Source organism: Anser anser, assembly GCF_964211835.1.
Source record: "Anser anser genome assembly, chromosome: 5".
NCBI classification, from domain to species: domain Eukaryota; kingdom Metazoa; phylum Chordata; class Aves; order Anseriformes; family Anatidae; genus Anser; species Anser anser.
This window is the reverse complement of record NC_139725.1, coordinates 51009776-51022756: the sequence shown is the minus strand read 5'-3', so window position 1 is coordinate 51022756 and position 12981 is coordinate 51009776. Positions and strand designations below refer to the sequence as shown.

The 12981-nt window shown below is 42.9% G+C and overlaps 1 protein-coding gene across 2 annotated transcripts in view; it reads left to right on the top strand.

Moving 5' to 3' along the window:
- PRIMA1 (proline rich membrane anchor 1) overlaps positions 1-7600 on the top strand; it is a 54354-nt gene extending 46754 nt beyond the window's left edge. The window contains exons 4-5 of one of the 2 annotated variants that reach the window (XR_014585011.1): positions 272-499; positions 3033-7600. Coding sequence is in view for 1 of the 2 variants with exons in the window: in XM_083838097.1 (XP_083694223.1) it covers positions 3033-3132 (100 nt within the window). In the remaining variant the exon portion in view is untranslated. The remainder of the gene's footprint in view (positions 1-271; positions 500-3032) is intronic. The other variant, XM_083838097.1, reaches the window with a different exon arrangement.
- Positions 7601-12981: the final 5381 nt, after the last annotated feature.

Below are 12981 nucleotides of genomic sequence, written 5' to 3'. Positions count from 1 at the left end.
GAATGTCTCTGTGATGCTTAGCTGCCTGCCAGGTTAAAACACAGACTTACTCTAAGAGCTTTCCTGAAGACAAAAACCTACAAATTCTGTTTGACTGTGCATTGTTACATTGACCTTTACACAGGACTCTGCAGAGAGCTGCTACGAGCCAATATGAATTTCCTGAACAAACAAGATTTATTATTAAATGTGATCAGAACCTCATCAGAAATGGAAGCTTAACTTGGGAAATGCACTATTAAATGGCTGTTTGATGCTTTTTTGATTTTAGGACTCATGCAAATTAACGCATACATGGTGGAGAGCTCATTATGGACTCAGATGCATCATTTCAGGCGTGTACTAAGCAGTGCAGAGTTGCATTTACTTTTCATTCACAGATGTTTTGCATGAAGAATGCACCAATTTGCTTGCTAAACATCAAAGCATGATGTGTAGCAAATCATACCGTAAAGCAGTGCAAACCACTTAGCAAACAGCCTGTTTCGCCTGCCACCAAGTGAGTATGTCAGATATGAATAGTTCCCTGCTCATTCCCTCACTAATTTGACCCATCCCTCCCTGCCAGTGAAGAGCAACCCTGAAGTGAAAATGCATAAATACAGGGCTACAGCATTTCATCTGAAAGGGGCTTGGAATACTACATATAGGAAGATCATGCATAACCTACTTATCAGGCTCAGAATAGGGTAATAGGGTTCTCCTTGGTGTATAAGAGGAAAAGGGTATACTGTGATCTCAACGGCCAACAAAATTTGAGGGGAAAAAGAGGTAGTGACACACAGAGCTGGCAACACTGGAAGAGCTAGTGCCCTAATGCCAAAGTGTGGCTTAAAAATTGTGAAACACCAGAAAGATTCTATGATTCTATATAAATAAACACCTCAAATTGCCATTTCATTGAGACCCAAGACAGTTGCTCTGTTTCACTCACACTTACCCTGAGCAGTTGATAAGGCAGATGAGGATGTTGGGGCTGCACAGAGACAGCAGAACCCCAATAAAGTCTCCATTCTGGTATTTTCAGGCTCTGAAAAAAATAAGTTCTGGTGCATTCTAGTATAGGTCATACAATATCACAGGCAGCTTCTCCAGAGAGGTCTCACTGTCGGAGGGGAGACTCCAAACAAACAAGGCTCCAGGCAGGGGAGGTAAAAGAGCTCCTGGAGACCAGAAGCAGAAGTCAGAAAAGGGGCAGAAGGGAAACAGAGCAGAGTTTCAGGAGGACTGAAACTTTCTTTTCTCTTGGCCATACTTGAAATCACTTCTAGAAAAAAAAGAAGAATGTAGATAAACATGAGAGGAAGATAATTCTTGAAGAAAGAAAGAGGCCAGACAGGGAATGAAAAGGGGGGGAGGGCAGAAACACATAGGACAGCAAAATAAAGAAAGAAGGGGTAAACAGGAGAAAATGAGGGGAATGTTGCCTCTGCATTTCTCCTGAGGGATGTGGTGGAGTGGATGGGTGCTTTACAATGGTATGAAAGACAGAGCCTCAGGATCTTGTGTCAGACACAGGCAGGCACAGCATGTTAACAGCTGAAAAGGGGTTCAATCAAGTTCTTAGGCTCACCTTCCCTTCCATTTTCATTCTCTAACAGCTGAAACCACAGCTAATATTAACAAGCCTTAACCCTTACCAGGGAGTAAGATACCATAGTCAGAGTTATTTTCTTCAACATTACAAGAGAAACAAATTTATCTTCCTGTAGTCATTCTCCATAAACCTTTCACTAATGCCTTTATCTGCTGAAATAAATGTGCTTAGCTATTTTTATTAATTGATGTTTGCGTTGTTAAATAATGCCAAGAACAATAGCAGAAAATGTTGCATTATACGTGTTTATGTAGTGTTCTTTTTGCCCTTACAAGCATCTTGAACTCAAGGCACTAATGTATGAGGTATCTACGTGGAAAGCACAGAGCTTTTGCCTCTTACTGTGTGTAAAACTTTGTCTTTAAATAAAGGCCATACCACTTTTGAGGACAGAAATTGTGGAGGAAATAATCCATGATGTAACATGGTCTGTTATAGGACTTATGCTCAGGACTTCCCTTTCAGAGTCACTTTAAAATACCAGAGAAGATGCTTTTGCTCAGTGATTTGCAGACTGTTGCTGGTTTTCTGCACTTGCTGAGCATTTGCTGCTTTGCCTCATGATTAGCATTGTTGGATCTAGACGGTGTTACCAAATGGTGCCAATGACCACTAAATACAAAGCGAGATGCTTCAGTGGTTGGTGTTGGGGGACTGGCAGATCACAGCAGGAACTGTGTTTTCAGTCAGTAGCTTCAACACCTAGACGGACTTTTCTGTTTGAACTAGTAAACTAGGCCTCCTTCACAGGCCATAGGGAGAAACGGGAATGCCTCTGACATATTTTGGGTATCCACTTAAGGTGATCTGAATCATGTTTTAAACGTACCTCTGTCTGTCCACTGACTGTGAAGAGAGTCTAGCCTGGTCACCACAGACGTACATATTGACACCTGCTCAGACAAGTCCTCTGCTAGTGACTGAACACAGTGGTTTTATAATGACTGCTGAGTGAGCTGGGTCCTCAGTGGACATGACTGGCCATCATTGCAGTTTGAATGATGTGGCACTTTGAGGCGAAAGGCCCAGGACTGGCCCAAGGTAGATCCTCAGCCAGTGCCTGAGTTCCAGGGATGAAGGTGGTGGTGGAGAGCTGGGAACATACACGGCCCCATGCAGGAGGGCTCTCCTTCCAGCAGCTTTCATTTCATGCAGCACACACACCAGTATCTATACGTAAGCTGACATGAGGAGAACAACAGCCCAGAATGTGGCTTAGGACCAGACCCCGCACCTTACAGCTGAATCATCAGGCTTGACAAAATTTAACTGCTGATTTGACCTGTGCTCAGAAAGGGAAAACAGAGGAAATATTCGCTGTTATAATACACCTTAAATGTCCTTGATTTTCTGTATTGACAAAGAAGATGTTTATCTGTGTCCTTTCTTCTCCCCCTACCCTGCCTATTCATCACTGAACCTGGGATCACCTAAGGAAACCCATGAGAAAAGAAGAGAATGGAACCAGTCGGGCTGAATATGCAATGACCTCCTCCCAAAACAACAAAACAGTTGACAACAGTGCGGTCGTATAATCCCTGAAACCCCACTGAGGTGCAGGAGGTGGTAAACTTTTAAAGCACACGCATGGAGTATGCAAGGTGGGTGAAATAAGGCACCAGAAGGGGCTCTGTGGCCACAGACTTCATTTCAGAAATAGCGCACGCATCAGTGACTCAGAAGAGAAAAGCAGGCAGCTCTTCAGGCTTGCTGCTTCTCCAAGGGAGGATAAACTCGCCTGTCCAGGCTGCCCAGAGAAAAAGCATCACAAAGGCATAGGCATTGCATGCTGCATCTAATGAAAGCAACATCACGATGCCTCCTACTTCCTCTTCACCCACTTTTTAGTTTGAATTGGGTGCCCACAAAAAGCTCCTTAAATAGGGTCTTTCAAGGAAAAGGTGATCTGCCGGAGTGGCAGCAGCTTATTATAAATGTGTCTGAGGGTCAAGAGTAGAAGCTGTCACCTACATGCTTCTCCAGCCCATGCAGTGTTTTCACCTAGAACCTAGCAGCTTTGTATAATTATACTTCACTCATTCTTATCATTTTTATTATTTCATTATTAAAAAGGGGAAAAAAAAAATCTGTTAAGCCATCAAGGAACCAAAAGTTGGATGAACTTGTGACTGAACTTGTGACCAGGAAATTCATCTGTGGTCTGGTGACTATGCAATTTCCATGGCTGAAGACTTTTCAGGCAAAAGAAATCAAAATATATTATTTTAGCAATTAGCATTGCTAGTGAAAGAGAGATATTATTAAGAGGTGCTTTGAACATTATTACTTTATAGTTAGCCTCCTTTTCCACATCACATACTTTTTATCTTCTAAAAGTCCTTCGTTTGTGAAAGTTTTCCCATGTTTCCCACATTTCCTCATGTTTGCATCACACTGATTTGCCAGGGAAACCCCTACATGAAAGATTTTGTTTACATCTTGGAGTGAGCATTTGGGCGGGATTTTCTAGAGAGGAAGAGCAGCCCTTTGAAGTCCTTTTCCTTCGCTGATGAGTGTTGTTTCCTGAAAGTGCCAAGTCTGGTGAAATGACCCACCAAGGACGTTGTAGAGCGGGCCTGGAGGACCATTTCTGAGGGCCTTGTAAGCTGGTTGTGCCCATGTTAACTGTTAACTCAGTCTCTGCCTCTCCTGGGCAGAGACTGCCAGTCGTGCCAAATTCAGCGTAATAGCTTAGTGTTGTACTTTCCATGACATGGATTGCAGACTACTTAAAGCAAAGCTGAATCCACCCAAATCCATTTCATTTAGGATCTCAGGTTAGACTCAGTAAGCAACCCTTAGGATAAAGGCGATAGGACTGGCCGAGCCGCTGGTCTTTACCCACCCCCTGAAAACTTTCCTTTGTGTCACACCTCCACATGTATGTCTCCATTTACCTCTGTGCTGAAAGTAGCGACGCAGTGAAAGACAAACGTCCACCCTGGCTTCTTGTCTGGACATCAAGCACCAATACCACTGGGTCTCTGTGTCTAACTCCCAGGGGCCAACCTGGTCCTGGTCCAGGATGTGGCTGTTCCCCAGCCGTCGCGTCCATCGGAAACGCAACACACCGATGCTTTCAGTTTTATGTAAGGATGTGCCTGAACTGCAGAAAGCAGATCTTGATTTTGAACGCGGTCCTGTCTGCATTTGGTCTATCTCTGGGATGTAGAGCTTGGCCTGATGGTAGAGGAAGACGATGTTCTGCAGACCTTCCCTGAAAAAGCTCCGGGATGCTTGAATCAGCATTTTCAGCTCAGGCCCATCTCTAGTTTTCTATTACCTATTGAACAATAGGATATATGTAAATATAAGTATCTTTTCAATGATAAAATGAAATGCTGCTATATACCGCTGTTGAGAATTTTATGGAGTTATTAATTTAGCTTTTTAGCCTGTCATCATTATGTAGAAGTTTAGCTACAGAAAATTATTTTTAAAGGCTAGACTTTCTTGAGAAGTGAGTTATAAAAGTGAAAGGGAATAAGTAACCTTTTGCCCAAGACTACGATCATTTCCTGCCATATTTATATTGTGTGCTTGCACAAGATACAGTGATATGCTCTTAGATCCAAAGTGGGATTAAAATGACAGAATTTACATTTTGAGTCTAGTATCCCAAATGTTGATTGCCTAAAGCACTTAGCCCCTAAATACTATAATAAAAATATTGGAAGTATATTTCTAGAATATTTTTAAAGCTATAATATTTATTTTGGTGTAGTTACCTATGTTTGCCTTTCGTTTTTTACTCCAGTTGTTTCTGCCTAATTGTGTCATAGTTTGAGACTGGTTGCATGTTTAGCTGAGAGTATAAGTGTGAATGCAGATGAGTTTAGCATGATACGGGCTCAGGATTAGCACTTTCTCCTAAAGGTTGTTGATTTTACTTATTTCCTAATAAAGCTTTAAAGGTATGTTCTGAAAGGCCAAAATCACAAAAGGGATTTGTAGCTCATTATGTTCATCAAAATGTGTCTGTTTTTGCAAGAAAAAGTCTAAAGAGATGGTCACTGGATGCTGTCTTATTTTCAGTGATGTCAATGGTAAAATGTTCTCACTGAGAGAAAACTGTGGTGTATGACATAACCCACAAGCAAACCTCCCCTAGAGCCCTGGAGGTCTCCGCAGTGGAACACAAATGTTCAGGCTTCGTGCAGAGCAGGAAGGCAGCACATTTCAAGGAGCCACACCTGGGGACCGGCATCTATTTCCAACTCTGCCACTGATCTGCTGTTTACTAGCAAGTAATTTTGCCTCTCTGTGCCTCAGTTTACCCATCTGTGTAGTCAAGATAAAAATACTTAACAGCTCTGTGGCAGTATTTTGAGAGATGTATATGTATCTTACTTGCATAGGCGGGGTTACACTGTCATCATATCCAACACGCTGATATTAAATAAATGTATTCGGGCACATCATCACCGTAATACTCACACTTCCCAAGGTATTTCATAAGCAAACAATCCCCAGTGTGTTTCATTAATCCACTGGCCACAGAAGAGCAGCAGCAGCAGACAGGCTGGGAGCTGCTCCTCTCTGCTTCTCCAGAGTCCTTGTTCTCAGCACTTACATAGCTGCATGGCTGGGAGAGACGAGAAATTCTTTATGGGGCAGTTTTGCTGCCATTCCTGTAGAATCCTGGGCATCCAAATACAGTTGAATACAGTGCACCAAAAATTTAAGGTGATCTTCAGAAAGTCACTTGGAGAAGTATGCTGGAAGCAGATTAAGTCTTCAGAAAAGTGAGGCCAGAAAGGCAGTGTCTCTGGGGAATGATTTTTGAAGTTTTCTGATGTGGCTTAAGGGTTTGTTTAACACTCCACAGACTACTCGGGGTGCTTTTCTAAAACAGCCTTCTGTGCTTCCTTATTGTACTATAATTAAATACAAAGGGAAAGGAAAGGTCTTGATGGATAAGGGCCTCACTGACCAGTGACCCTGGATCTGGGGAACTGGCAACTCAAAATACAGCTCTACAAGCATTGCAAGTTTATTTTTAGCCACCAAAATATCAGGCACAGAAAGGTCCTGTAAAGCTCCATTCACAAAATAGCCATATCCTTGGCAGATGCAAAGGTGGCCTGTTTCTAGACAGAAGTAAATTGCTGTGCTCTGACCCCTCTGATCACCACCAGGCAGCCTCGCAAAACAGAAAACCACTTTGTTCAGTCTGAGGGAGAGTATTAACTCAAAATTTCTTCTTTTCTACGAGCATCACCATTAGCAGACACAAGCAGAGACTGCACTTTAAGGGCCTGAGCTGCAAAGCAGTGTTTCGTCGGTCCTCCACAACGCGAGGAAGGCCGAGTTGAGGTGTCCGTGTGTTGCAGGAAGCCTTGGCCCTGCGGCCCTTCCTGGTGCAGGCCCACCACAGAGGTGTGACCAGGAAAGCATCTCCACCTCGCGTAGGTGCTGCAAAAACAGACATGGAAGGAAAGAGGAGAGTTCTACCAAGTCTAAGATATAAATATGTTGATATATATCTAGGCAGAGACCTAATTGTCCAGTCTTGCATGCCGTATGGTCATGCACAGCATGTGAAGCGAGCGTGGCCCTGCTGCTCCAACCAGGTAATGACCATAGATGCTGCCAAGCAATGGAGAATCAGGCCTGTGGTAGATATGTATTTACAATACTCCCTGCATCTGTACAAACAAAAATATATTATTTTAAACTACAAAATAGTGTGTTAAATCAATGCATGAATGTAAATATTCTAAGATCTGCCTTCTTGACTGTGTACCACATGTACAGATGAAAACGAATATTGTTTATAGGAAATCTGTATCAGTGGTTAAATGACTAAAGAGAAAATTATCAGAATTAATGTTGTCATGTTTCTCAAACAAGCCATTAATGTATATTTAGTATTTAAGGATATTGCTCAATAAGTATGTTCCGTACCAAAAACTGTGTTGCATATACAGATTGTGCAGTACCCTATTTTAAAAAGGCACCATAATTAATTTTTATTTTAAATAAAAATGTACTTGTAAAAAGTTTCCTGTGTCCTGTGGGTTATGTAGCTGAGGACTGAGACATGGTAAAGAGAAGCACTGCCAGGAGGAATGACTGCAGTGCCTGCTGAGGCACTTCTCGTGCTGCCTGAATTAAGCCTGCTTAAAAGAGCTTTCTGCTCTGGTTTCAGTGTAGCTTCTGGCTGCTGCTCACGCCGGTGTCTGGCTGGGTTCTGGGTCCATCTCATCCAACCCTTAAGTTTCAGTCCCAGTGCCATGCTATGAGATTTTGGCCGCTGCCCATTCCTTACCTTCGCCCCTTCTCTGCCGTGCCCTGGCACTGGCTGCGCAGGCCAGCACTGTGTGTCCCTGCCTACCCCATGCTTACCCCAGAGCCCTTGGCTGAGCAGTGCTGGGAGAGGAGGAATTTACTGCCATCATCAGTGAGTGGCAGGAAAACTGGGTCCAAAAGTCGGTGCTTTGCGAGCTAAGGAATTGCACTAGCAGATTCCTGCAGCACCCCCAAAGCTCAAGAAAGCCTCTCTCTTTATTATGCCAGAGGTGCTGCAAGTTTCCCTAAACCTCTCTTGTTTAAGAATTTTTATTTTTGCCTTTCACATTAGGTTTTCTGATGCAAGAAATAATGTGCAGCAATAATTCTAACTCACCACTTGGGCTTAACCTTCCAGTTTCCACATAAGAACAAAAGCAAATCATTGACCCAAGCTTCAAAAGATTCGCCGTGACCTATAGGAGGTAAATGTGGATCCTTTGGCCAGGATTCACCCCACATAATGTTATGCCTTTAACAGACGGGAGTAGAACACAATCTGTGAGGGCTTCTTGAAGCCATCACCAGCCTGAGCTGTATCTCACAGTGGGTTTTTTGCTTCTTCAACCAACGGGGAGCCTAAAGCAACTCCCCTGGTACCTTCAGGTGCCTGAACGAGGTCAGCTGTATGTGTGCCTGCATGGGGGAAATTTAGTTCAGGTATGGAGGCATCTTGGTTGCCTTTAATTCCTAAAATGGGATTTCCTCACGGTACAAATATTTGTCTGCCCAGTTCCTGGAGCTCAGTAGATTTCATTGGTCCCTAGTGAATGATTTCATATCTCCATTTATAGGATGTCTAGAACTGAACAAACCCCAAACCAACATGAATGTAAATTGAGCAGGTGACAGTTTAATAAACTACAGCAAGAACTATTATTCCACGTAGTATGCCATCCACCAGGCTTCACTATCAGCTGTGTTCTGTGAAAGAAAACTTCCACATTAAAATCTCCCTGTGACCACTCAGAAAGAAAACGCCTCCAGCAGACATTTGTCCCTGCTTCAGGCATCAAAGCTGACGGTTCAGCATCCGTACCTCCAGCCTGTAGCTGAGGAAGCAGCACGTCACTGGGAAGAGGAGACTTACACAACTGGGGAGTGACTGCTTGGACACCATTCTGCAGACAAAGGTAGGGCACAGCCCTGGTGATATTCAGGTGAGGACCCTCAAGTCCTAGTAACAATAAAAATATCAACCCAGAATCCACTGCCATTTGACTATTTGTATGCTGTAGTCCAAGTGAAACGGTCACATGAACCAAAGCATGAGCATCTTAAAAAATGACCAAGGCACTGGTGCTCTTTGGTGAGCAACAGGAGTATTTGGTGCAAATCTGACTAGACTGGAACATAGCAGAAGAGCTCCTAACCTAAAAACTGTGGGTATGTTTTGAGAATCACTGAAAATATTCCTAAAGAATAGGAGACAGTAAATATCTTGCCATGCTGAAAAGCCTGGTGTTGCCTGGTGTGCTCTTCCTCCACTGGCCCACCACTGGGAACCAACATTATGATACCAAGAGAGTAATTAGATTACTGGGTTTTAATATTATTTGGAGAGGGAGCAAGAGATTTATAATGAGAGAGATGTGGTGTATTATGTGATTTTGGTAGTATACAATCATTATCAAGTGCATTTCACTGGTTTCATCTGGACACGTGCATTGCCAAGGTCTACATCATTTTAATAGATGTCCAGTACAATTAGTTTTAAATAACATCTTTCTCCTTTTCTGAAAGAGGCTCTGATTTGGGCATGCTTGATTCATGCAGGTGCAATCTTTGCCCCTCAAAATAATCCCGTGTTTTAAAAGACCTAATGTATTAGTCTTAAGTTATCAATGTGTCAACATTCTTATTAATAATAGATATTTCTTTTCTATCAAAAATACCCCTCACAGATGGTCTTCCACTTCATAAAGATTATATCTAAGCCATTTCCTTATGGTCCTTTCATAGCTATTATATCCTCAACCAGTTTTAAAGCACGAAAACAATTACTTAATTGCAAGCTAGCAGAGAAGTTGCCCTTGAAAGTGACCTGAATCTAATTAATTTTGTTAGAATTCAGGAAAAAAATACTGGGGATATTAATACCAAGATTCCTGGCGTGTTCTGAATTTGTTTTATTTTTGGTCAGAGTTAATACAAAAGCATTCACTACCACATTTAAACACTTGTCGTGTTTCTCCTGCCTTGCACCATGGCATGTTTGGCATAGCCATGGGGATTAGCAATTCTCCTGATTACTCTGAGCATGTCAGCAGTGCTGTCGCAGCATCCTCCTGCCCCAACCCATCCCACCAAGAGAGTCTGCACAGCACAGTGAGCACCAGCAAGGGCTCCATGCCTGCCCACAGAGGGAGGTAGCAATGCCTGGGTGACGCGTGCAGCCCCTGAAGAGCGAATTCCTGGGGAGACGAAGGGATGGTGCAGCTGCTAGGAGCAGGATGCGGCACCAACACCCCTTAGTCCTGCTGGTACAGTCACTGAACAAGTTAAGTACAGAACTAAGGTTGCAGGTGAGCAGTCAAGCCCGCTTTACTCTATATTATAAAATGCCATGAAGCTATTACACCCATGAAAGACACCTTATTGCACTGACCAGTTTCTGATCAGCCTCCAGTGCTGCTGGGGAAGGTGCTGGACATGGTGAATGTGGTCCATGGGATCCATGGAGACCCAGCTCTGCTTCCCCCAACAATTTATAAATGAAAATCCTACAGGCTTTAGTTTCTATCTCACTGTGTAAATGGCAAGGCTATAACAAGCTGATTTTATTGTGAGTGCTGGCTAGATACATTTAGTCTTCTTTCTGGCTTGTTGATTTCCTTAATCTGTGAGCACCCATAAAAAACAGTTAAGTGGTATTTATATTTATCTGCCTGAAAGTATTTTATATTATATATTATAGTGGCTGAAAGAGAAAGGAAGTTTCTTTGTAAATAGCAGCTGGCTGTTTGCTTTCTTATGCACTGATATAAATTTCATGAACTGGGTTTTGTGCAGCACAAAAAGAACTCTGAGCCAGAACGTGAATAAATTTCCCTCTAAGTTCAGCATCACTTCCCCCTGCACACACACACAGAAATGCTTTCAGTATTTAAGGTTTCATTTAACACAGCCATAGCAGGAAGTAGAAAAGAAAATATAAAGAAAAGCAGCAGTATGGCAGACACATCCAAGTGAGCGAGCCTGTGAGCCAGAGACAGCCTTTCCCATTTTGATTTGTAATTTGAGGATAATTCAATTAGACATTTCAAGCAATTTAAACATTCATGCATTGTCCAGCACCAAAGCATGAACTGTTCAGCAGCAAACTAGACCTGACAGCCTTAGCAGGCCAAGTACAAATCTCAATGTTTCAAATGAAAAGCCCTCACCTAATTGAAGCCTACCGGAAAATTAAAAAAAAGGGGGGTACAAGGGGGGCCACGGGGGGTGAGAGAACTACAAATGGCAGAATGAGGCATATATCCTGATTAGGGGCTTCACACCTCATTAGCAGTCATTTGCTTAACAGAATATTTCAAGGCCTGTGTGTTCCTCGTAGAGAGAGATTAAGATCCAGATGCACCTGATCACCCATCTGCTGCGCCTCTCCAGCGGTGGCTGACGGCAGGCGTTTAGGAGCAAGATGGAAGGGACCTGTGCTGCCTATTGCAGCCTGAGCCCTCCTGCTAGCAAACAGCAGCACAGGAAGCAAAGGTCCCAGTACCCACGCAGCAGGAGAAATCCTGCCTGAACAAGCTTGTGGCCCTTTTGGACATGGCAGTGAGAAGTCAAGAGCAGGAATCGCTGTCCCCATGCACGTTTCTGTACGGTGACTTCCCCAGCATCATGAATGAAGCCTGCCAGCGGCAAGAATTTCAGAGGAAATTTTGAGCAAGGATGTTTCAGAGCCCTGTTTGCTTTCAGTGCGTTGTTCCTTGTGACCACTGAGTTTGGGAAAGTAGCTATTTGTCTTCTCCACGGCAAGCTGCCCTGCAAGCATCAGGTCATGCTAACCTCTAGACTGGCTGGCTGGCAGGCAAGACTGTTTTGATGGACAAAGATATGGGCTGCCCGAAGTCATTCTTTTCATTAACAGCTTTTAGAGGCAGGCTATGAAAGCACCATGACTCGTCCAGTAAAACTTCTCTGGCAGCTACATGCCTTTGGCATCCCTTCAGCAGCTCCTCAGAGCATCTCCAGAGCAGAAAACAGGCCTGCAAAACTTTTCATGAGTGTACCACACTTCTTCCCACTTCATTTGAAGCATTGTGCAGGTTCAAGCTGCTCAAAACCCAGAAAGTACATACATTATGTATGTGGATGTCAGATACAGCGGTAATTTTCCTTGTATCTTTCTATTTGAAGACCGAGTGTCCAGTGTGCTTAAAACCTATTTGAGTGTGAACAGCTTGTGCTGAAATTTTCCATGTTGAAAGAGAGCTGCAAGCTGACCTTTATATTTGTCTAGGAGCTGCAGAAGAACAATTCCACTGGTTCCGAGAATGACATTTGGGGAAAATATATTAAAACGATAAAAAAGCAACAATTTATGACAGTCTTATTGACAATTGGTAATTCTTATGATCTTTGGAGAATGGATTAAATTTGATAAGCAGATCAATGCTTTTATTGTCAGTTATAAGCCTCTGGAAACTCCTGGTGTCCCTTCTCTATAGGGCATTTGAGCTGAACAGGTAAAACCTCTGTCTGCGGTGAGGTTGCAGTTATCTGAGTTATCAGTGATACTCCTGCTGAAATCAAGACACCAAATCTCAGCCAAATCCTGTCCAAGAAAGAATCAAGTGAATATCTTGGAACAAAATCAAGGCTAGAGCTGACTAAAACCAATTCAACTCATCTGTTTTGAAAACTGTAGTTTTGGAGGATTGAAGCTATTTGCAAATTCAGTTCAAAAATACCAATGAGTTTTACTCATAAAATATTTGCAATAGTTAGGAAGAGAATGGGGAAGAGGATACTCCAAAATGGCAAAACATTATTTTGGAAGATATTAAAAGGCTATAAAAAAGGCTATTAAAATTTGCCAGGGTATAGGCACACCACCACTCATGTGCAGATACACCTGTACACACGGT